The sequence below is a fragment of the Staurois parvus genome, unplaced genomic scaffold (genome assembly GCF_062004578.1).
Source record: "Staurois parvus isolate SC_StPar_1 unplaced genomic scaffold, SC_StPar_1.0 ptg000320l, whole genome shotgun sequence".
Classification (NCBI taxonomy): Eukaryota; Metazoa; Chordata; class Amphibia; order Anura; family Ranidae; genus Staurois; species Staurois parvus.
In genome coordinates this window covers 2,871,784-2,897,879 of record NW_028318116.1, presented here as the reverse complement: position 1 = coordinate 2,897,879, position 26,096 = coordinate 2,871,784, and the positions used below count along the sequence as shown (strand labels likewise).

Here is a 26,096-nt window from a genome sequence, read left to right as displayed (position 1 = left end):
TTATTGTTAGAATATTACTTAGAACCCCATAAATACACTTTAATGAATTTTAATGCAAAAAAATGCAATATATGACCCAATTGTTTTGGTAAAATATAAAAGATAAGTCGAGTAAAAATATACCTAATGTGTCCTGCTTTAAAATTGTGCATGTTCCTAAAATGGCACCAAACCACCGTACTAAAAAAAAAAAAAAAAAAGCTCCATAGGCGGCGCAAACATTTTTACAGGTTACCAGTTTAGAGTTACAGAGGTTTAGTGCTAGAATTATTGTTCTTGCTATAACGTTCGCGGTGATACCTCACGTGTGGTGCGAGCACTGTTTACATATGCGGGAGCAATGAATATGTGTTCACTGAGTACAGGGGAATGGGGGTGCTTTAAACATTTTTTTTCATTATTCTTATTTTTTTTTAATCACTTTTACTCCTTTCACAAGAAATGTAAACATCCCTTGTGGTTGAAATAAGGCATGACAGGTCCTCTTTATGGGAGACATCTGGGGTCTATAAGATCCCAAAATCTTCTCTACTTTGGAAAGTATGAGATTAAGAAAAACAAAAACATTGATCTCTGCTTTCCTGGGAAAAAAATGGCAGTGTTTACACCTGCCAGAACCAGAAGTGAGGTCATGACGTTGCTTCCGGCCTCCCAGGAACATAGAGATGGCTAGGGACCATCTGGTCCCCGGCCAGCTCTATGATAGCACGATAGGATACAAGGCTCCCCGATTGCACAGGCGAGCCTGGAGAGTAGCCAGTGAGCGGCAGGAGGGTCAAATAAACATGGAATTCTAATTATAATAGGGCTGTGACATGTCATCTGCTATGGGAAGCTGGTTGGGGCTGGTCACTAGGTTCATGGCTCTGTACTATACGGATTAGCTCACAGCAAACCCTGGCAGATGATTGTTTTTTTTTATATATATATATATATATATATATATATATATATATATATGTGTGTGTGTGTGAAATAGGATAAGACGTGTACTGTATTCGCTTTGAGTTGCTTTTTGTCTTTTTCAGATAATTGGGCTCCTAAATGTCTTTACACCACAGAAGTCTCTGGAAGAATTCCAAGATTTGTAAGTATTATCCTCAGTCAAACTTTTTCATGAATGGCACCTTTCCATCTGTTGCAAGCCTTTCTGTGTGTAGCCAACTTACCTTAATTCTGTGTTTCTTGTCTATTGTCGGATATGGGAAGTCTTTACTTTCATGTTTTACTGCTTCCTTCAGCAGGTTAGTATACTGGCAAACAAAAAAACTATAGTCCAGGCAGACTAGTTCCTCCTCCTACTACCAGCATGTTTGGTTTATTGCTCCTATGAGGATGAACATCTCTTCCTCTGCTGTGCTGGAAATAGTCTAGCCACATTTTTTACTAGCTTTTCTTTTTTCAATCAAGATTCCTCAGTGCTGCTTGGGCTGGTCTCTACATATCAGCTATGCAGTTTGGACTGCTGAGCATCTTCAGATTTCCCACTTGCCATTGGTTTACTGTGGAAGAATGAAGACTAAGGGATTGACCACTGAAATAATCTGCTAGATTGTGTAGTACATGTGATATATAATACATAGAGAGAGAGAATAAAATACTTTAAAGCCAGACTCTGGCCTCCATGCTCCCATCCCCAGCATTTTTTTTAAACTTGGCAGATGCCAATCCTGGATGATGCAGAGAGGGATGCTTATGTCATTATTTCAACATCACTCTCTCTGTGCATCAATACATTGTGAGTGCAAGGTGCCATGCTCAGGAGGTGGGACCATGATGCCATGGTCTCAGTCTTTACCGTGTTACGATATGAGTGGCGCTTGGGCATCATTTCACCCAGAAAGGCTAAGGATATTTTGTGGCGAAGATGTAGTGCGAGGGATCGTTACATATACAGGTGCCCGAGCCGTCAAGTAGGACCACAACGTTCTGTATGGTTAGCAGGTATTCACACATCCGGAAGTGGGGTAATACCTGCTGCAACTGGGTTTCAGAGACTGGACGCTAGAAATGTTATATAGTAACAGGTTGAAAAAAAGACACAAGTCCATCTAGTTCAAACCTTAAAAAAGAAAATAAATATTATAAAAAAAAAATACTATAGAGAATAAATTGAAAACATCCCTATACAGAATCCTATATCCACACTTGATGCAGAGGAAGGTGAAAATAACTCTATAAAGCATAATCCAGTTTGCTCCAGTGGGGGAAAAATAAATGTCTTCCTGATCCCCCAGGAGGCAATCAGATATTCCCTGGGTCAACAATTTCCTGTGTTTATTACCTATGAATGTTAAAGAGGAACTACACTGCTTCTGGGCACCACAAACCAAAAATACGGTTTAAATCACTTTTAATTTTCAAAGTAAACTCATCCATCCATGTCTCAATGCTTTATTTTGCTGAGAATCAAGTTTAAAACACCCCTAGCATTTCTGGCCATAGTCATCTTAAGTAAGGGCAGAAGACTCGTGTAGCATTTACTTCCTGGAATCCATCTGCCCTTAGCACTTGGATGCAGTGAGGAGGGCATACTTGGCTAAGAAGAACCCTTCCTCTCCTCCTGAAAACTCCTGAGATGTGTGGCATCATTTGTCTAGGCCTAGAAACCAGGAAATAACTGAAGAAATTAAAAAAAAAAAAAAAAAGTTTAAGACAAATGATCTACTTTCCTAGCTATTTACTAATGCCAGAGTCATAAAGATTAAAAATAGTGTTGACTGAGAGGGTGAAGTTCCACTTTAATATCCAGTTATATTATGTGCATTTAAGAAAGAATCCAGACAATTTTAAAATAATCTACTGAGCTGGTCTGAGCTAGTTTATGAGGAAGTCTATTCCACATTTTCACAGCTATTACTATGAAGAAGCCTTTCTGTATTTGGAGATTAAATCTCTCTTCCTCCAGACAAGCCAGTGTCCCCTTGTCCTTTGTGATGACTTTAAACTCTACACCACTTTCACTATATAGACCACCTATGTACTAATACATGGTGATCATATCCCAACTTGATCGCCTTTTCTCCTCATCGCTGAGCTCCTCCATGCCTCCATGCCATATCCGTTTGCTTGCCCTTCTGTGCACTTTCTCCAGTTCTCCGATTTATCCTTTTTGTGAACTGCTGCCCAAAACTGAATTCCAAATTATGATTTTTACAGGGGCAAAATTTTCTCTTTGCCTTTCCTTTTTTTTTTCTTTCCTTTTCCTTTTCTTTCCTTTTCTTTCCTTTTTTCTTTCCTTTTTTCTTTCCTTTTTTCTTTCCTTTTTTCCTTTTTTCTTTTGTTTTTTCCTTTTTTCTTTTGTTTTTTCCTTTTTTCTTTCGTTCGTTTTTTGCCTTCTTTCGTTTTTTGCCTTCTTCTCTTTTTTTCCTTTTTTTGTTTTTGTTTTTTTCCTTCTAGTTTTTTTCCATCTCGCGTTTTTTCCTTTTTTCTTTAGTTTTTTCCTTTTTTCTTTCGTTTTTTCCTTTTTCTTTCATTTTTTTCCCCTTTTTCTTTCGTTTTTTTTTCCTTCCTTTAGTTTTTTTGCTTGTTTTTCTTTTTTTTTCCTTCCTTTCGTTTTTTTCCCTTTTTCTTTCGTTTTTTTCCTTTTTTCTTTCGTTTTTTTCCTTTTTTCTTTCGTTTTTTTCCTTTTTTCTTTCGTTTTTTTCCTTCTTCTTTCGTTTTTTTCCTTCTTTCGTTTTTTTCCATCTCGCGTTTTTTTCCTTTTTTTCTTTCGTTTTTTCCTTTTTTCTTTCGTTTTTTTCCTTTTCTTTCATTTTTTTCCTTCTTCTTTTGGTTTTTCTTTCTTTCGTTTTTTCCTTTTCTTTCGTTTTTTCCTTTTCTTTCGTTTTTTTCCTTTTGGTTTTTTTCCTTTTGGTTTTTTTCCTTTTGGTTTTTTTCCTTTCGTTTTTTCCTTCTTTCGTTTTTTCCTTCTTTCGTTTTTTCCTTCTTTCGTTTTTTTCCTTCTTTCGTTTTTTCCTTCTTTCGTTTTTTCCTTTTTTTTTGTTTTTTTCGTTTTTTTTCGTTTTTTTTTCGTTTTTTCCCTTCTTTCATTTTTTTCCATCTCACGTTTTTTCCATCTCGCATTTTTTTGCTTTTTTCTTTCGTTTTTTCCTTTTTGTTTTTCCCTTTTTCTTTAGTTTTTCCCTTTTTTCTTTCGTTTTTTTCCTTCTTTGTTTTTTTTTTCTTTCTTTCGTTTTTTCCTTTTTTCTTTCGTTTTTTTCCTCCTTTTGGTTTTTTCCTTTGCTTTTGGTTTTTTCCTTCTTTGGTTTTTTTCCTTTTTTCTTTCGTTTTTTTCCTTTTTTCTTTCGTTTTTTTCCTTTTTTCTTTCGTTTTTTTTCCTTTTTTCTTTAGTTTTTTTCCTTTTTTTCTTTCTTTTCTCTGGGCATTGCATGGTATTAATAAGTGTATGATCTACCAGAACACCCGGATCCTTCTCCACCCCTGATTCAACCTGCTGTTCTCTTCCTAGAATGTATGATGTGTGCATGTTTTTGGACTCCCAACGGCAGCTTGTAAGTTTGAGACATCCTGTAAGGATGTTATTCCACGGCACAGCTTGGTGTCATCTTCAGTCACTAAAATGGTACTTTTAATTCAAGACCCTATATCAGGGGTGGGCAAACTTTTTGACTTCATCCCCCATAGTAATTCATCCCTCATATAGTAATTCGTCCCCCATATAGTAATTCATCCCCCATATAGTAATTCATCCCCCCCTATAGTAATTCATCCCCCCCTATAGTAATTCATCCCCCCCTATAGTAATTCATCCCCCCCTATAGTAATTCATCCCCCCATATAGTAATTCATCCCCCATATAGTAAGTCATCCCCCATATAGTAATTCATCCCCCCCCATAGTAATTCATCCCCCATATTAATTCATCCCCCATATTAAGTCCCCAAGTCCCCCCTGTGTCAATTCACTTACCTTTGCTCCGCGCGTTCCTCTCGCCGTGTTCCCACGGCGTTCCGGTGTAGCATGAAAATCTGTCTCCTATGAGGATCTGTCCCCCTCGACGTATCTGCGCATGTGCCAGTTTCAGGCATTAGCAGCCGATCGGCGATCTCCGGCACATGCGCAGATACGTCGAGGGGGACAGATCCTCATAGGAGACAGATTTTCATGCTACACCGGTCTTCAGGGCGGACTGTGAGAGGAGCCTAGCGGGAGCCTAGCTCCGCGGGCCGGATTAAAAGGTCCGCCGGGCCGTAGTTTGCCCATTGCTGCCCTATATCATTTATAAATTGTGTTAAAAAGTAAGGGTCCCAACACTGAACCTTGGGGTACACCACTGATGACCCTAGACCATTCAGAGTATGAATCATTAACCACTACTCTCTGAATATGGTCTCTTAGCCAATTTTCTATCCATTTACTAAATTAATTTTCTAAGCATTTAGGCTTCAGCTTACACATTAGCTGTGTGTGGGGAACTGTGTCAAATGTGCGCGCACACACTGATGCACTTTTTGCCTTTTCTAGGTACATTGTGATGGAGCTTATGGATGCTAATTTGTGTCAGGTGATACAGATGGAGCTGGATCATGAGCGTATGTCCTACTTACTTTACCAGATGTTGTGTGGAATAAAGCACTTACATTCTGCAGGAATCATTCATCGGGTGAGTCTTACCAGTGTGCTAATTAAAGTGTATGCAAACCTTAACCTCAACTACTGTTTTCTGTGTTTTGGTTTGCTGGCCCTGGCAGAAATTTTTGCAAGCTTACAACTTTGTGCTTTCGAAAGGGGTATTTATGGTGCATAAATGATTAAAACCATAGTGCTGAGCCTTTATACAACACAGCTTGAAAGTCCAATTAAAACCCAATGTGGAGTCCAAGGAAAACACTCCTGTGGTCTGCTTCAAACTTGCTATCCAAGAGTTAGAAGTGAACTCTAGAAACAGAATGCAAGCAGAAAAAAGGAAGTGCCATCTAAGTGTGGATAACCAATAGTTTTTATTGAGCTCATAAATTGGCAACTCGCTTATCGAAAAAGTAAACTTTTGTTGTCATCCTAGTCTCAGGATCTCGCTGTGCACCGGGCAGCCGTTGCTGTATGTATATTGTAGAACGCAGAGCCGATAACCAAAGGCAGAAGGTGGAAGGGTACTGCAATCCAGCTTGGAGCACCATGCTAGCGCAGGGGCCGCACTCGCATACCACTCCTGTAATCATTGTATATGATTGCACAATATTGATATATATTGATTTTTGTTATCTTACACAGGAGGATTTATAAGGGGATCATTATTAATCTAATTTGATTTAGCTATATATATATATATATATATATATATATATATATATTATAGTGTGGGAGCACAGCACCATTTTGTTTGTTTTATCAGTATTCTATCCAGGTGTTTAGTTGGGTGTCAGCAGCAGCCCATCCCTAGGCCATTAGTTTATCAAGGGTAGCGCGGGTGGTTCTCCATTGTTTTTTGATAATTTGTTACCAGCTATCTTTTATAGACTACAATTCACTCCCCCCCCCCCCCCCCCCCCCCCAATGGAGGTGTTGTCCTAAACCACTTTCTGTTCTGGGGTGACAATACTGCTCTTCCATGATACAGTACAGTGAGTAAGTGTTGCCACCTTGGTGTAAGCTTGACTTCTATGCTGCAATATATTTTATTTTTTCCTATAGAAGTAGGACTCTTTAAAAGGATATTTACTTACATTGAACATAAAGGGGTGTTTCCCAACATTTATATATTTCAGATACTTGTATAGCGCCGTCAGTTTACGCAGTGCTTTACATATATATTGTACATTCACATCAGTCCCTAACCCTCAGGGGTCGTACAATCTAAGGTCCCTAACTCACATTCATACATACTAGGGACAATTTAGACCGGATCCAATTCACCTACCAGCATGTCTTTGGAGTGTGGGAGGAAATCGGAGTACCCGGAGGAAACCCACGCAGGCACAGTGAGAACATGCAAACTCTAGGCAGGTGGTGCCGTGGCTGGGATTCGAACCGACGACCCTAGTACTGCCAGGCGGAAGTGCTAACCATTTAGCCACTGTGCTGCCCATATTGACGCATAAGTGTATATTCAGGTTCGCTTTATGCATTGAAGGTATTTTGGTTAAAAGCAGGTGACCGTTTTCCTGAGCATGGGTGGAGTATCATTGTGTTTTCATACTTTGGTGTGAACGAACCCCATAGTCAAAGTATATTGCCTTTGGTGACCTATCCCTCTCTATTTGTCTGGCTATTATGCTGACCCTCTCAGCACTGCACTTCTAGTCTTCCCTTGACACACTGCAGAATTGCACAAATACCTGTTGACCCTGCCAGTGAACGCCATCTAATGTAGCTTTCTGTGATGGAATGGCAACACTGCTTCACTGCTTCTGAATTCTAAGCAGCAATGTCACCCTCATGTAGGCTAAGCCTTCTTGCAGTACAGCAGGATGAGATGTTACAGCGGATTTGGTTATCAGCATTGTTACTGCTGGTTTACAAGCCGCCAGCTCTTCAGTCATCACCTGTTCACACCTAGTCCTACCCATTTGTTTCTGGAATGACAGCATTGCTTCTGATGCTGAAACCTTCACACTTGGAGCTGGAGTGTTGGGAGGGTCTTGTAAGATGCAAAGGAACGAGGATTTGGCTCATTTAAGTAAAAGTTGTTTTTTTTTTTTAAATTTTTTTTATTTTGAGGCTTGTGTATCATGTAGTAACTGAATTTGGTATCTGCCAATCTTTTGATGTACCTAGTGGCGTCACTTATGCATTTTGGTTTGAACTTTCTCAAGAGAGAGAAATTCTGAATGTCTTCAGTTAATAGCCATTTCTTTTCTGTGCTTCACAGGATTTAAAGCCGAGCAACATTGTAGTGAAGTCTGATTGCACCCTAAAAATTCTCGACTTTGGTCTTGCTCGGACAGCAGGAACAAGCTTCATGATGACTCCATACGTTGTCACCCGTTACTACAGAGCTCCGGAAGTTATCTTGGGCATGGGATACAAAGAAAATGGTTAGTGTTTCTACTCATATTCCCATGTGCACTCACATATTGGAGCCCATTGTTGTAAGCAGGTTGTGTCATCATTGTGTCATCATCTCTAAATCTAACACCTGCAATTTCTAAATATGTTCATATCCCATGATGTTTTAGACCATTGTCTTGTTATGTACTGGTAAATTAAGGTCCACAATATGCAGTAAGATGGTTAATCACTCTGTGTAATATATGGTAATCTTTTTGATTAAAGGAGAGATGTAGTTTATTGGTTTGAGCAGTAGAAACTGAGCCAAGTTTAATTTGCCTTAGTTATCTCCTCTAAAGTAGAATCAATTCATTGTGGTTCTGCTTTAAAGCTCAACTCCAGGCTCCAAACTCCTATCCCCTATGGTCCCCCCCCCCCCCTTGATCCCTTCTTCTCAGCAGTATGTGTTTTTCATCTCCTGGCTGGTCATGTTACATACAGGGTCCCCTTCGGTTTTCTCACTTTGGAGGGTGGTCCTGCATGATATAGAGAGCTTTGCTGACATGTAAACATCAGCACTGCTCTCTGCATTAATATGCTGTGAGTGCAGGGGCCAAAACCATGATGTGCAGTCGTAGACACGGTTTATAGTTCCTTTGCACCTTCGCAAAGAAATTGTGTTTGACACAGATTCATGTCCCTTTTGGGAAATGGTATATAATTCTGTTTTAGGAGGTGGTGGCAGCACTGAGGTTAACATGTCCATACCAGACACTCTGTCTCATTTCAGAGCTCCTTCTTCAGCCATTGTGCCCATCACACAGACAGGCACTTGGCTGATGAATTTTGTAATAGGGCTGGCAGAGCCTGATGATGAACTGAGACACCAGTTCCCCATCATGTCCGCTTTGATTTTGATTGACAATGCTGCAGTTGTGGAGTTGGGTGGGAGGAGCCTGATAGGTAAATTTGAAACTAGTTTCTTTATTAGGTCTGCCTCCCATGTGACTCATTGCCCAGACGTGAGCATTTCCATGTCTGTGTAATGTTATCAGCCAGTATCCCCAGCCCCTTTTTGAATACGTTCAGATTTTGCCCAGGGAATCTCCTGGCCAACAGCTAATTCCAGGCTCGGGATAGAGCCCTTTGCGGAGAGCTGTCACATTCATAATAGCTTCCCAGCACCGGCTTGCCCAACTCTGAGAATCGGCGTGTCTCAGTATGCCAGCTCAGAGTCGGTCTCAGTAGCCGCCAGTTTCCTAATCTGTAAACTGGCAAAAATTTCAAAGCAACATTCTTAAAGTGGTGGTAGTAAGAACGATCTGAATTTGTCGCACGTGTTACTGTTACCAAAGCTGTCATAAAGACTTGTTTGAATTCTGGCACCTTCTGCCAGAAAAAGGTCATGAAAGGTTTGAGTTCCTTGGAATTTGGAGGACAACTCCAGATTTAGTTTCCGAGCTGCCTTTTTTTTTCGGGACACCTGCCCACATGCTAAAACAGGGGCCCGCAATATGCAAGTTGTGTAGGGATGGTGAGCGATTGCAAACATGCAGCCTTTTTATGCGGTGCACACCCGCCTGACATGTATGTTGTCAACAGCAACGAGCCTGAGTTTATCTGTGCAGATTAGCGCAACTCAGTAGGCATCATGTGAAAGAGACATTTAAAAAAAAAAAATTAAAAATAGAGGGGTTAAAGGCTAAGTTCACCTTTTTAATAAATGTACATTTATAATTTTTTAAAACAGGAGCCTGCAAAGGATTGCACCTGCGATCAGCAGATCGTGGGTGCAGTGTCAGGCACCTGCGCGTACAGCTCTGTTACCTGCACTTCTGTATGGGCTGTCCTTCTGCTGATCAGTCACCCACAGTTTATTCAGACTACAAGTCCGTTCACCACAGTGGAAGATGATACTAGTAGTTTCAATCAATAAGCTCCTTAATTGCACCACTACCACAAAACACTACTTTCTCCCTAGAGAGTATACAATTTGCTAAATTCTTTTTGTGATACACATCTAAATCACCTAAAATACCTCCAAATATAATATGTTTAAATAAAACCACACATAATTCCAAATAAGTAGAATAGATATTTAAACCCCAAAATGTCCAAGTCCCAAAAATAATTTCAAAAATATTTTCTTATAAGTCCAGTGAAGCAAAAACGATTCAAAATACTCCTTGATAACCTCAAAGAAGAAAGAAAAGAAAAAAATTCATAGTGTATTACCCTTAAAATATAGGCTTATATACTTCACTCTGTGCACAACTCAAAACACATCAAAATGTGCAAATTAAATTAATTAAATATCAATCCAAATAAATAATGAATAAAATTTAAATAAATAAAATAAAACCAAAAACGTGAAAAATCGTGATCACTCCAACCACAAGTGAATGGTGATACTAAGTACTAGTACCCTTTAAACTCCAGCCAAAAGTGATACCAAGTACCATTACCCTCTTCCAATATTTTCAGGCATAAGCTGACAAAGAAAAGGTATCTCTTCATCCTTCTTTTTCAGGGGTATTCCTCATACAAGTAAAGAAAGGCTATTTTAGGCAGGATCCATAAAAAGGAACAGATTTTAATCAAAACTTACATATAAAACAGGGATATCCAGCTTCCAGCACTAATCTTTCAAATCCTAGGTTGAAAACCACATGTTTCCAACCAACAAAATGGCTGCGGCGACACTTCCGGTTAGCGTGTGTGCGTGATGACGTCACTCCCCTAACGCGTTTCGTCACTTCCGGACTTCATCTGAGTGTGGTTTTATTTAAACATATTATATTTGGAGGTATTTTAGGTGATTTAGATGTGTATCACAAAAAGAATTTAGCAAATTGATACTAGTAGTTTATTCATTCACAGGAATCTGAATGAATGATGCAACTATGTGGGTGGAGCCCCACACAGCCACCCTAAATACAGGTGCAACGTGTTCCAAAGATGAACTTATTCTTTAAGCTTTAAGGCCTCTTAAGCGTAAGCGCAAGTTTAGGTCCAGTTTTCTCCCAGTTCCTTCTTGGCATTTCATAGGACACAGACAGAGCCAGTAGTGTTCCTACTAGAATGCTGAGAGGCTAATTATTAAGTTGTAACATTCTGAGTGATAGTTTGCTGTTAAGAGTCAAGTGGGGGGTGACGTGTAATAATCTGAGCTAACCAGAAATGTAAGATGTGCCAGTCTTAAAAGACGCATTACCATGCTGGAGTAAGCTCACACCCTCCTGTCAAATTTTTCTCATGTACAAAAATAGTTAAAGAAACAAATGACTTTATAGCCCTCAGTAAGCCTAGACTGTCATGTAGTAGAGACCAGAAAGGGGAGATCTGATTAGATGCACTAGGCAACACACAAGACACATCTTTAATTCACCGACATATACGAGGCCTGTTGGCTGGAGGACTCATTCAGCACAATTCTGTAATGGACATTTTATACCCAGGTCATTTAGTGTCAGCTTTCTTCTTTTAGTAATCACTGTTGATTAGCTTTCTGTGCCTAAATTTGCTTCTGAGGGCAACATACAGCCTTTTAAAAGTGTATGTATAGCTATGACTATGCATAATTTCTTTGTTTTTTCTTTCTTTTTTTTTTTTTTTGCTTTCTGCATTGCTTCTGGGGTGGGTTTTGTTCTGGAAAGGCTACAAGAAGTGAAGGAAATCGCTACAATGTCAGGGGAATCCCTCTCATGGATTGTTGTCACTGGAACCTGTGTTCCTATTAGACGAGTTCCCTTAACCTCCTGCTCTAGTGACTTTAACATGCTGGATTTCCTATCACTTTTTGTCTGGATTAAAATGGTCATCTGAACTGATAGAGGACGAATCTCCTCAGTGCTGTCTCAGGCAGCAGTAAAAACTCAACAGAGGGTCTAACCCTTTCATGATCCATCTAAACCTAGAATACTTTTTTTGGTTATACATACACTTTATCAAAGTCATGAAATGACATAAGTGTCTGCAATATGTTTTGACAAAGCTGTATTTCTAGCCCTCAAAGAACCTAAAAGGCCACCCAAAGCTCCTATTTCAAATTTAGGTGGACATTGGTGGGCTGAGTCGCCCTTGGGGCTTTCAGTTACGCAGGTGGAGTTCTCACCACTAGAGTTTCTGGGTCGTCACATTATAATGGGGATCTTATTGTCTGGGTGGGATGCTCATTTATTTTTCATTGCAGAGAGTACATCGGGAGAGTTAAGTACCCAAATGTTAGAAGGGAGATTAATCCACCAATGTCCACCCAAAAGTGAGGCATTAGATTTGGGCGGAATATGCCTTTAAATGCTGTGTGACGCCAGCAGCATGGGACTGATTTACTCTGTTAACCCTTGAGCTGCCAGTAGTAATGGCAGTACTTTCACTGGCATTGCAACAAGGTTAAAGTGCACCTGTATTTTCGTAGCAAGCATTATGTTGCAAAGTAGGAATGTGGGTGCTGGGGTTTTTTTTTTTTTTTATTTGGAGGTTGGACGTGTCGGTCCCTGCATTGCTTGTTAGCGTAAAGCTGGCCATACATTGTTCAGTTTTTTAGTTCAGCCAGGGGGCTGAATGGGAAGAAAAAGTGAACAAATTCCCCCATCCACATACTCCAAGTGGGTGGGAGAAATCCTCTCTTTTGTGCTTCCCATAGACACCCTCCTAAACTTTGTGGACAGCCTTCCCAGAAGAGCTGTTATAGCTACAAAGGGTGTGCCAACTCAATATTGAACCCTACGGACTAAGACTGGGATGCCATTAAAGTTCATGTGTGTGTAAAGGAAGGCGTCCCAATCATTCGACAATATAGTGTATAATATATATATATATATATATATATATATATATTCACAGAGCTTCACGTTTGCCACATTTTGTTATGGTACAGCCTTATTCCAAAATGGATTAAATTCATTTTTTTCCTCAACAGTCTACAAACAATACCCCAATAATAACAACGTGAAAGAAGTTTGTTTTGAGATATTTGCAATTTATTAAAAATAAAAAACAAAGATTCTAATGTGTGATATAAGTACTGCTGTGTCACCATTTTTCTCCCCCACAGATGATTTAGCTTATGTAGTACCCAGATTTTTGTAGGGCTTCTCCATGTTCTCTTAACGTTTTAAAGTGAATCTAAACCCAAAAGCAAAAATTAAATATATTGCAGCCTTTCTAGTGCAGAGTTGTGGTGGTTGCATTCCTTTCCTTTTTTACAAACTTATTTTTCCTTCATTTTCACCTGGTGACTCTGTAAAGAATGTCCTTCTTGTGCCTCGCTGGCTATGCTCACTTCCTGTACTGTATCTATAGAGGGGCCCATAGTTGTCATGTCTGCCTTTGTCCATCTCTATTACATAGGGGCTGATGGGATTAGTAGTTTACATAGAGAAGATAAAATTGCTTTGTTTTTTGTTCACAGGAAAAGACTAGGACTGTGCATTTCTGGCAAGATCAACAGGTATTTTCTGTACTTGCTGAAATGTTCCTAGCCTGAAGAAATATTTAATGTAGCTAACCACAACTAAGGACAGCTAAGCTGCAATATGATAACATTTTTGTTCTTGGGTTTATTTATCCCTTAATGCAGATCACTGCCAATAATACAGATATTTATTTACTTAAAATATGTTGTTGTGTTTGTTTGTTTTTTTTTTTTTTTTAAGAATAATAAAAGGATAACATGCATAAATGTTTGGATGTATTTTTGGGGGTTTCCAATACTGAGAATAGAGAAGAAAACTTCATCTTCCCTACCCACCTTTTTACCAGCATTATGTTTACTACTGAAAGACAGGTGCACTTTAATGATCACCTAACCACTCTGCACTGCCCTAGGTTCCTCTTGTCTTTTTTTCCATGCTGACCTCTCACCTTTTCCAGGTTCTGCCTGCACTTGGCTGTTCACTTGTATTCACTGACACCTCTTTCTCTCTCGCTTCTGCTTTTTTTTTCTTTTTTTTTTTCTCCTACCACCATCTTTTTTCCCCCCTCCCCTTCACCTTGTGCTGTCACACTGATAGTGGACTTGTGGTCCGTGGGGTGCATTATGGGAGAAATGATATGTCACAAGATCCTGTTCCCGGGAAGGGACTGTATCCTTGCTTTCTTAAGTATGAAATGTTTTAATGGCTTGGAGAGCAAGTGAATCATTTTGCTGTGTGAAGATCAGTCAAATCTGCAGGCAGCAATACTGATCTCACTGGGTTTCTGTCTTTTTTAAATTACCAACAAGGAGTATGAAAAACCACTAACATGTATGAGGCATATTTATAAAGCAGCGAGTGTACTGCAGATTAATTCATCAGTGAAATTTAAAAATTCCTTTAGTGAATGTCACATTTCCTGCTTTATAAATATGAAAGTAACACAAACACTAGTAAACCTACATAATATCAAAAGGCCATTAACCTCTGTTATAAGCTGGTTAGTGAAAAAAGTATTTTACCAGTTTGTTAAAGACACTGTCACCATCACCATATAGGGCAAAGTGACAATGTCTGTGTAATGGCCCCCGACCCACTTGCCAAGGTGAGTATCAGTGGGTTGGGGGCAGGGGGGATGGATTTACCCAGACACTGTCACATTTAAAAAAAAAAAAATGACAGTATGTCTTTACAGATGCTGTAACTTGCCAAACCTTAACACCTAAGAGTGGTAATGCAAGAAGCAATATGGTTTAACATACAGATGACTTCCTATTCAGTAACTCCATTGAAGAACACTAGCAGCTAACAGAGAAAAGGCTGCAGAGAAAAGAACCTATATACAATGCCTCATTATTAATATGGTTTGTTTTATGTTGAGACACACACACACGGAAATGGACAGGATGTTTGTATGCTTGTTGGGTTCAGATGATTTAAAAAGTGTATTTTTGAAATGCCTAATGCATTAAAGTGGACCTGAACTCAAAAAGTGAAAATTTAGAAATGTTAATTGTGCCTAAGCAGTACACTGGAAAATCTTCCTTTTTTTTTTTTTTTTGGTCTGGTGTTCCTCTTGAAAAATTGCAGTGCACTTCCTGATATGTGAGGGTGCATAGACACTCCTGTGCCTATAGCCTCATAGGTGTTTATCCGCCATGTGGAACATAAGACACTGCTGCATCTGTGAAGTCTCAGGTGATTTGGAGTGAGGTTTGGCAATGTCACTACTGTGCTGCTCACTGTTCTCTTTGGCGGGAGGCCCTGACATAAGAAAGCAAACCCTGCTTCTACCAAGATGGCTGCCTTCACACAGACTGTGTAGAACAAGACGTGTCAAGTCAGTAATGGTGGAAAGATCAGCTGCATGGAGACCAAAGGCAACACTGGTGCCTAGTCATTTGTACTTTGCTTTCCTTTTCTTGAGCACAGATTCTAGAGTTCAGTTCCTCTTTAAGTGATTTAAATTAAAATTTGGATTAGATCGTAGAATAAAACTCCAACCAGAGCATTTTAGCATTAGTTTGAGTGGGAAAGGTTTAGAACCTATACCTGTATGGGTTTTTTTTTCCTTTCTCCTCACTAAGACATAAGGAAGTGAGATGGTAAGTTTGGATTTCCCCTCACTTTCTGTTTTGGTCAGGATTCCAAAGGAAAGCGACAACAATGAGCAGCTGAGTCAGGTTCTAACCCTTCCTATCAAAACTGGGTGAAGCATGTTGGCTTGAGTTCTACCTTAACTTTGGAAGAGCTTGCCCTGCTTTCTTCTGTCTTAAACTACTTTTGTATCTGATGTGGTTTTTGGATTTGCACTGGGTGAGCTGCATCATTTTATACATGTACTTGCCTTGGACAACTGAAGGGTATAAGAGCTGCTGCACAGGAAGCTGATGTAAAGACAGATATGGATAGTTAAACTGTATTTAAAAATACATTCAGCATTTTTAATAAATACCCTACTGGATTAAAGTGTTTACAAACAGTCTTCCTCCCTTTCAGCTGGAGCACACGGCTCAGGATGGCTATGCACTGCACAGCCATCTCTATCAGTGTGCTTACAGTAAAGCACACACCCCCCACCCCCTAGTTAAACACTCCCAGCACATAGTTAACCCTTTGATCGCCCCTCACATTAACCCCTTCCTGCCCAGTGTCATTAGTACAGTGTCTGCTTTTTTTTTTTTTTTAGCACTGATCACTGTATTGGTGTCACTGGGGATGTCAGTGACACCAAGTTAGTTCCCCACCAGTGTCAGAATGTCTGCTGCAGTCCTGCTAAAAGTCGCTGATCACCGCCATTACTAGTAAAAAAAAATATATATATATATCAGTGTATATATACCGCCATTCGTAAATGCTATATCTTTCATATAAACCAATTAATTTACACGTAGTGGGGTGTTTTTTTTAACAAAGACATGTTGCAGAATACATTTTGGCCTAAATTTGACTAAATTTGATTTTTTGCAAAATTTTTTACTGGACATGTTTAATAGCAAAAAGTCCAAAATGTTTTTTTTTCCCCTCAAAATTGTCAGTCTTTTTTTGCTTATAGTGCACAAAATTAAAAACGCACAGGCGATCAAATCCCACCAAGGTCTATTCTTGGGGGAGAAAAAAAGACTTGAATTTAATTTGGGTGCAGCGTTGCATGACCGCACAATTGTCAGATAAAGTAACACAGCGCCATAACGCAAAAAATGGCCTGGTCAGGAAGAGGGGTAAATCCTCAGGAGGGCAAGGGGTTAATATCTACCTGGAATTCTGCTTTAAATTAGAACTAAGGTTTTCTATTAAAAATAAAAAAGGTGCTTCATCATTTATTGCTAGTACATTTGCATTTATCATTTTCCTTTTAGTCTCCCTGGAAAGTCTTACAAATGTTGAGCCTGCCAGGGAAGTCCACCTTGTGCAGCTTGCTATAATGGTGTGGAAACAACTCTGCACTGCTTTTAAATTCAGAGCAGTGTTGTCACCCTTGTGCAGGCTGTTCTTGCTTGCACTGTTTAGTTTGAGGCTTGTACTTCACATATTTGAATTTGATACTTGTTTAGACTGTCATGTAGAATCCCTTAGTTATACTTTAATTTATGAGCCCAAAATATATTTCTCAGTATGTCTGGCATCATCTTTTGCTGTATACAAATTGAAAAAAAAAAATAATGGTATGTTAATCTGTTGCCATGTACCAGGAGATCTTGCCAGTAAGAAAACTTTCTGCTGTATGCTGACAATGTGAAGCCACTGCCTTGCAATTGGCAGAATTGTTGTCGGCCTGCCATGCACACTCCTTCAGTTGGTTGTTGGGCTGCCTATCTGTCAGACCTGGTCTACCCAATGGCTAATGGTCAGAATCTTCACGTAAGAAGTTTTTGCGTTAAATTCACAAAAAGAAATTTGCTTCAGAAAACTGTTTACAGTGAGACCTTAAAGTGATAAACACATTCTCTGTGCAAAGATGTTGCAAAGAAAGGTCCCTTTCCTGCTGTGATAGTCCCCCGCCAGTGTTTTCAGCTTCTCCCTCCTCCAGGTACCTCCTGTAACAAGCCAGGTGCTAAGGAAGCAGTCGTGCTTGTGCGCTCCTGAACTGGTCTGTGTGCTTCCATAGACACACACAGAGTGCTTTTAAACCACGCCAGCATTCCCTTCTCAAAGATGTTTGACTGATGGCAGCAGGAGTCTATGGCTCCCCCGGCCCTCATTTTCTCCTTTTGAAAACAGGAAGTAGGGGGTGCTGGATCCAAGTTAGTGACCAGGGACAAAGGGGTTAGGCAGGTAGTATGTATAGTTGTATTTCACTATTTTTATTAATTTATAAACAGTTTAAGACATGAGCAACAAAACACACCCACACAGGGGCTATCAATTGCACAAAAAAAAACAGTGCTCTAACACCAACAGAGAAAAGGTGTTCCCATGCAGGGGCTATCAATGGCACATAAATGACAAACACATTGGTATAACACCAACAGTAACTCAAACCAAAGGCAGCTATCCACTGCCACACCAAAAACAAAAAAAGAAAAGGAAGGAGGAGTACAAAAGGAAAAAGATGAGACCAAGAGCAGGGGTCTGAGAACGCCAATACTGAGCAACATCACAACCCCAGACTAGCCGGGGGGAGCATGGGAAAGGCATATTGCAACCACGGCTCCCATATTTTCAAGAATTTTCATTGGGAGCCGTTACAGATACTCGACATCTGTTCATTGAGCATCATAGTGGTCATACGGCCCCGCACCCCCTGAAGAGGGACAAACGGGCTCTTCCATGCCTGAGCAATTGTTCTAGTGGCCAACAAAAACAAATAGGAAGCCAACTTCTGCTGGTGAGCCAAGAGGCCCGGTATGGGACAATGAAGGTAGTATGTGTTTTTATTACCTTAAGGCAGAGAATTCATTAAGGTAAAAGGAAAAAACATTTAGTCTTCAGAACCACTTTAAGATAAACATGCTGAAAAATAGATTTAGTTCACACACACTTTAGTTAAGTATAATGTGAGATCCAGCATGCTGTTCAGTAATCTATCTGAAATTGTGGACACCAAGCTACATATATTCTTCATCATATTTTTGTTACCAGGAATTGTGTAGGTGGAAGTTACCAGGTATTCTATACATGGAAATAATGTTTATACCTGTAAGCTGTATGCTGTACAGTCACTGTTTTTAATATATTATTTTGCACATTCAGAATACATAGATAATGCCTTAGGTTGCTGACACCTTGCTTGATCCCATGGTCATTGCTTCCTGATCAAAAGGCTTACATTCTCAGCAATGGAACAGTAAGGGAGCAACCCAATAGATAAAGATAAATGGGCTGTTAGCAGTTTTGTCAGTAGGAACAGATCTGTTGGGGTTACATGGCTTTGTGTTAACTTTTTCAAGCAGCATTGTTCCAATGGAGTGTGTTTTTTAGCTACATGTCACAAATGGTACCATTATTTTCTGTGGAAGAGGTGCATTCCTGGACACTACAGCAAAGATGCAGCAAGCCCTGAAATGTTTGTGTGAATGTAGTCTTAAAATGCACCTGTGCCCCGACTAGGGATACATTAGTATTTGCATATTCTTAACAAACAGTAAAACTTTAAAGAGAAGCGTGGGAACATATAAAAGCTAACGTACATGCTTACCTACCTGCTGCAGCTGTCCCCTATTGGCTCTAAGCCAGAGAACTGAACGATCATGTGACCACTGATCTCTCAGTTCTTGGGTCCACTCTGAGCAGAGAGGTGACTCACAGTCATCGCCCTCTGCTCTCCCCCTCCAGCGCTCACAGGGGGTGGGCTGTGGGAGTGACTGGTTCAGACCCTCTGCGGCCTGCTGTACAGCTACTGGGTGGATCCCAACATTGTCGGAATTCCTTCAGAGTCTAAATTTCTATTCTGCTGTTAAAAACAGGGTTTGTTGTAGTACTTGCTTTCAGGCAGGACTTTATTTTGAATTGTTTAGATTCTAGAATGCCAAGTGTTCCTAAAGGAGTTTGACATGTTAGCAAAGAATTTTAATTTACGATTTTCTTTTTTCTGTAATATCTTTGATGTCTTTTGTATAATATCATATGTATATAAGCAATATAGTTTATACAAAAAAAAAATATTTTTTTTAGTATTTGGTGGTTCAGAACCATAGAATAGTACAGTATGAACAGGGTGCAATGTAACATGATCCAACTCACCCCAGGCTACCTGCTGCTTGATTCTTCTCTATTCATGGACTGTGATGTCTTGCCTCAGCCTCCCCCTTTCTCTACATATGTACCATACCGTGCATAGAGATCAGTAGGCAGTACATCACCTAAATGAAGCCAACTCCTCAGAAAAGTTAGCGACTTTGCTATACTGACATTACTCTGCACTCAATTTCTTTTCATTAAGGTGCACGTCCACAGCTAATACTTTGCACAGAGATTCATTTCATTTTAGCATTTTTTTAATTCTTCCCTTCTGTTTGACAAATATAGAAAAGTGAAAGCCAGAAATAAAAAAAAAAATTAAAAAAACACAAATTGGCAGCAAGAACAATTTAGTAAAAAAAAAAATAGAACACCAACCACAATTTTTTTTCTAGTTTTGCACATATATATTTGGTGTTTTTAGTATGAGGACATCCTGTGTTAATTGACTTGCGTTCTGTTTTCAGTCGACATTTGGTCAGTGGGTTGCATCTTGGGAGAGATGATCAAAGGGGGTGTGTTGTTCCCCGGCACAGACCGTATCCTTCCCATTGGTTCTCACCACCCACTGCTCACCTTCCAAACACATGAAGGCTAGATCGTTGTCCTTTTCCTCCTTTTTTGTTTTCCATTACACATACACATTGTATTATCTTTTTATTTGTGTAGTACAATCATGTTCTTTATAGCTTTACAGCAGGGTAAGGTGTAGAGGTAGTTTTATTTCTGACAATGCAAGCATAACCAAAAACTATATATGATGGGCCGAGCTTGTTACGGTTTACAGTATATTTGGGAGCAGGAAAAAGAAGTTGTCAAAGGGAAAGCATATATTAACAGTTGACATGCATTTCATAGCCAAGGAGGTATCTTTAAACCAGCGGGGATTTATCTCCGTACAGTATTAAAAGGTGTGTGCACTTATCCTTAAAGTGGAAGTTAGTCAGAAAATTAAGTCCTACTAGGTCACTTCAGGCTGACCCTTTTGCAGGTATAGCTATGTAAAACATTTAAATTAAGTGTCTATACTGTTTAAAGTCCATTAATATACTGGGGTATATTTACTAATGCTGGAGAGTGCTAAATCAAGCTCTACTTCTGCATAGAAACCAATCAGCTTCTAACCTCAGCTTGTTCGATTTTGCACTCTCCAGCTTTAGTAAATAACCCCCCACTGTGTCGCCCTGCTCTGAACATGCTCAGTTGCTCTCCATTTTTACACATTGACAAATTTGTAGAGGCTGATCTACTGACAGCCATAAAGTGGGGTTAAACCCTCCTATTCGTTACAGCCAAGGAAGCTGCTTCTGTTTGATCTGCAACTGCCATGATGCTGCACATGTGATCAGTTATAAAACCAACCATTTGATAGTTTGACAGTTTGGTTGACCATAATCCCAGCAGTCTAGGAATGTAACTGTTTCTTTTAAACTGTTAAACCGATGGGTTTAATTTTCCTTTATGATTTATTTCTCTGGGCTTCAGCAAAATGGCAGCCTTCTGCAAGCAGAAACAGGAGCAATACTGGAGGCAATTTATACCACACACTAATTTTGGTAGCATAATTATTAATGTGGAATGTATGTTCCTTGCTAAAGAATATTATTTTTATAAGTAAAGTTCCGCTTTCATTTGAAATTTCTCGGTACATTCGATGATTTTGCAAATGTTCAAAATTACTTCAAAATGTTTTCTTTTAACATTCTATTTTGGAGTTTATGGACTTTTTCAAATGAAAATCTCCAACACTGGTAAAAATTTGTGCATTTGAGAAAAAATTTCCATCCCGCTGCTTCAAATTTTCTTGTCACTGCAGACCCCGCTAACAATTAGAAAATAGAACATGCTTTGTTGAAACAAAAAATTGTGAACAAAATTCCACTATTGTGTAGCCAGCTTTAATGTGTCCCAATGTGCTCCCTTAGATGCTCTATCAAGGCATATACTTGCCTGTCCCTTCTCCACTGAGATTATGCCCTCTGTAGCCCTTGTTTATTCCACTGGAAAATCTGTACACTGACAGGATAGGCTGGAGTCTACTGGGAAGATTTTGATGAAAAGTCTGTGGTGGTACGAGGTAGGTGACATAAGTAAAGAACTCGGAGAAGCAAGGGCAGTTATGTATATGACTTAATTGTGCTACTAGGAGAGGGCATCAGGGTTTATATTAAGTGCATTTACCCTTTATATCCTGGAGTCTAAGGCATTAGGAGCCTGTCACAATTGGGCTTATGCAGATGTTTAAAAATTAAATCTTCAGTTATATAAGTGAACAGGAGGTAAGTTTGTACTTAACTTACACCGTATGTCATATCAGTTTAAAGAGACCCTGTAACCTTGACTGGCCAGGGCAAAATGATAGGGCCTGTTTTAACACCCACCCCCAACTACCTTATACTCACACATTACTTTTTCATTGCTCCTCCTTCCAAGGCTGCCACTGCAAGATCCCTGTTGTTTGGGGCTTAGACATAGTAGTGATGCTTCTTCTATCATGTGCGCTGCATTGTAGGTGAAATTTACACACTCTCCATTACTTGGAAGCACTGTGTTGTGATGATGCGTATAAGGTTGTAAAGGATCTTTTTTCCCCAAAGTAGGCAAGGTGATAGTGTGTCTTTTAAATAGCCTATAGATGCTTGAAATATGCATTCAATGAATGTCCGCTCATGTACTTTATTTGTAGGTTTTCACTGCGAATTGACCTGCAGTTTAGATGTGTGCCTTACAAACTCACAGCAGCTTGACCTGCAACTTGCCCTGTGCTGGTAGGTGAAACTTGGTGTATGACAGGTCTAGTCATTTATGTCTGTGTGGGTGTGCCAGGTATGCACTTGAAACCTAACTATAACATTTTCTATTGATTTCAGTAGCAAAATTATTTAACTTGTATACATGTTCATGGATTGTAAGCAGAAAAAAAATTGGATTTCCTAATTGTACATTACAAGAGATAAGATGACATATTGTGAAACCAGTTGATGATACTGCTACTTTCAGGAGAATTGGACATTGGAAAAGCTGTAAGGACATCACAGTATAACCCTTCCTGCTCCTAGCATGCCTCAGAAAAGTACTCTTTGCCCTATAAAGTATTTGGTGGCTAAAGCATCTTCTCTTGAAACTAAAAAGTGCTAATTTTTATTTCTTTTAGGCTTCTAAGCCCAAGCCTGGAACCTGGTTCTGTCATAAGAACTGGATCCCCAAATCCTGCAAGTTCAGTGGCAAGCCCTCCTCACAATGATGGGTGCCTCCACTTGTAAAACAGGTGGGACATCTTTCTGCTGTTACAGGCCATCTGATTCTAGAACATTTCAGATGCTTGGGTCGAGAACAGTGTCTCTAGGAAATACAAACTGGTGTTTTGGCCCCCGCTTCCCCAGTTCATGTTGTCAAATTGCCAACTTCTTTGCAAAAATTGACGGACCACAGTGCTGTTTTAGAGCAGGTCCTCTCCCAAGGGGTCATAACCATGGTGTCGGAGGAAGGAAGGTTTCTATTTCAACCTGTTCACTGTTTGTAAAGCAGAAGGTGGTGACCTGCCCTATGTGTGGATTTAAAGATTCCCGATTTGATTGGGTTTAAAAATTCCATATGGCCTGTGTGGACATCTAGAATGCGTATGTGCCCATCTTCATTTTCGCCCAGCATTAGTGCTACCTGTGCTTTATTGTGGGTGCTCAACAATACCAATTTGTGGCCTTTTCTTTTAGCCTGTCCACTGCACCTTAGGTTTCACCAAGGTGCAAGCCATTGTACGTTGCTATGCTCCAGTGGCATTCCTATTGTTGGATATTTGGACAGCCTTCTTCTCTGAAGAATAGTCGGCGCAGCCATTGTCTTTTGAACTGTCCAGACTCTACAGAGGTTCAAGTGGATCCTGAATCTCCAGAAATCAAAATCTGTCTCATCACTTGAAGAACCTGGTCCTGGATATGGCCCTGTCCAAAGTCCTTCATTTACAGGAAAACTCCATACTGTACACCTATGCTTTGACTCAACAGGAATGGATCCTACCAAACATCCACTTTTGTGAGGGTTTTGGGCCTGATGGTGGCCTTCTTTGAGGCAGTCCATATTCCCAGTATCATTCCAGAGCATTGCAACTTAACTTTCTGGCAGCGTGGGACCTGGTAGATCTAGTTTAAAAAAAAAAAAACTGATAAGATCAACCATGAGCCCTGCAGGTATTAGGAGAAACAGCTAGTAATTTATTACTCTGGAAACCGAACAGTGTAGTTATAGGAAGAATCAGAAATGACATACATGATGCAGTCTTCCACTAGCATTAAAATAGCAGCCCTGTGCTGGTTTAATAGTCACATAGCTGCTAAACCTTTAACATTGTCATTCAAGGTTATGCCTTCTACTAATCCCCTTTTAAATTATTTATTTTCCAATTCAGACAGTATCCAAACCCTGAAGAAGGGGAAATGAACACAATGGGGTTTATTTACTAAAACTGGAGAGTGCAAAAACTGGTGCAGCTCTGCACAGAAACCAATTAGCTTTCAGGTTTTATTGCCAAAGCTTAACTGAACAAGCTGACGTTTGAAGCTGATGGGCTACCATGCACAGCTGCACCAGATTCTGAGTCCACTATTTTTTAGTATTTCTTCCCCAGTGGCAGTTCAACTTCACCTTTTTAATATGATTTTTTTTCTATACACATTACTTAAGCACAAGAAAAAAATACAAAAACATTCCAATGCACAATGTATGCATCTCAGAACATAGTCGTCAAATCTAAAACCTTGCATAAGTTGTAACATAAATCTATCTAAATATATACTATATGAAGCAAAACGCCTTTAGTCCAGATACATGTTAATTTCCCATTCTAGTTATAAAACCTACAGCCTTTCTCCAAAACAACTAGAGGGAATCATGAAAATGGAGATATGTGAGAGAAACTTAAGATGAAAGGAAAAAAAGGGTGGGTGGGGAGGAACTGAGGCATGGTATGCTGATGCCAATACAGCATTTAGAAAGGTACTGGAAAGGGTAGCATAACCTTAGAGGTCTGAGACTCTCAGAGAAAGGAGGAAACCATATTTCTGGGTACATTTAAAAGTCATGTCAATAAAACTATGTGTTAGGAGACCACTCTTCATTTCAATGATGCTGTAAGATCCTTCATATAGTGAAAAGTATACCTTTTTATGGCGCTATTCCAAGCTATGGATGGAAGGAAAAGGATCACCTCACCGGCAAGTGAGAAGATAGGTGCATGAGTCCGAGCATTGCCAGTGTTAGCCAATACAAGTAAAAGCATGAACGCTGCTCAACCGACCCCAGAAGTCCAGTGTTGAGGAATGGTCTCAGCTGCTGTACTGGGCACACGCTGTGACGCGTTTCACCCCAGCCACCGCGGCTTGGTCAGAGGCTTTTGTGACCAAGTCCCGGTTGGCAGGGTGGAACACATCAGAGGATGTGCCCAGTACAGCGGTTGAGACCATTCCTCAACATTGGACTCATGGGGTTGATTGAGCAGTGTCCATCCTTTCACTTGTATTGGCTGACACAAGATCCTTCATATGTTTGATATTGTGTAGTACAGAAGTCCCCTGTCCTCTAGAAGGAGGGTCCTAATAGGAACTGTTTAATGTTTTTGGATTCTTTGATAATTTGTGTGGCACTTTTATTCTATGCTTTACCTTTAGGCTATCCGTAATTAGCCTCGGGACATGCAGGAAAGAAGTCCCTGCACTGTTTTACATAGCAACCTGCACAGGAACCGAGGTTCCCAGTACAGTCGCGAATTCCAGTGCTGGTGGCCTGCCATTAGGATTAATGGCGTCCACCCATGGGTCCCGCATTTCTCTGTGTGGATGGTTGCGGCTGCCGGTATTTGTGCGGGTCCCACAGTGGCACCACCCGCACAGATGTGAACCTAGCCTAAATAGATGTTAAGGGACAACCACATTAACATATCCAGCCAACACTTTAAGTGATTGTAAAGCTTTTTTTTTTTTTTTTTTTTATTATTTTGTGCTTACCTGCTCTGTGTAATGGTATAGCACAGAGCAGCCCCGAACCACCTCCTGTGGGGTCCCCTGTGGGCTCTCTTGGCTCCTCCTCTTCTGTTTCTGCCCCCAGCAAAGCCAATGGCTCATGCTACCAAGTCTCCTGTGAGAAGAGAGTGGAGAAGAGCTGCTGCAGATGGGCACAATACTGGATTGAGGTTCGGCTCAGGTAAGTATTTTGGTGTGGGGGGAGGCACAGACTCATGAGGGGTTTTTTTTTACCTTACAGCAGAGAATGCATTAAGATATAAAAAACCTTTTTGCTTTTAGAACAGCTTTAAGCAGTTAGTAGAATGTAATTTGAAGTGTACTGGGTTACTCAGAATAAGAAGGTAACTTGCAGGCCCTCTGTCCCCATACTGCCTGTTTTGAAGGTTGTTATATGACAGATAGTGAAGCCAGCCATACCTGTAAAAGACGCAGTTACACCTACCTTTGCTGTGGCCTGTGTCGCCAAACACTGCTTTGATCTTGAATATTCATCTGATGTCTGCACTGAAACTGGTACTTCCAGAGGTGTTTATCTCCAGGGTGCCCTGCATCT

At 40.0% G+C, this 26,096-nt stretch overlaps 1 protein-coding gene across 4 annotated transcripts in view; it reads left to right on the top strand.

Annotated features, from left to right (window-relative positions):
• LOC149457487 (mitogen-activated protein kinase 8) overlaps nucleotides 1-26,096 on the top strand; it is a 66,337-nt gene that overhangs the window by 20,538 nt on the left and 19,703 nt on the right. For 3 of the 4 annotated variants that reach the window (XM_089683717.1, XM_089683719.1, XM_089683720.1), the window contains exons 4-7: nucleotides 1,029-1,087; nucleotides 5,467-5,605; nucleotides 7,811-7,976; nucleotides 19,994-20,065. In XM_089683717.1, coding sequence (XP_089539843.1) covers nucleotides 1,029-1,087; nucleotides 5,467-5,605; nucleotides 7,811-7,976; nucleotides 19,994-20,065 — 436 coding nt within the window. Of the gene's footprint in view, nucleotides 1-1,028; nucleotides 1,088-5,466; nucleotides 5,606-7,810; nucleotides 7,977-13,943; nucleotides 14,016-19,993; nucleotides 20,066-26,096 lie in introns of all 4 variants that reach the window. The other variant, XM_089683718.1, reaches the window with a different exon arrangement.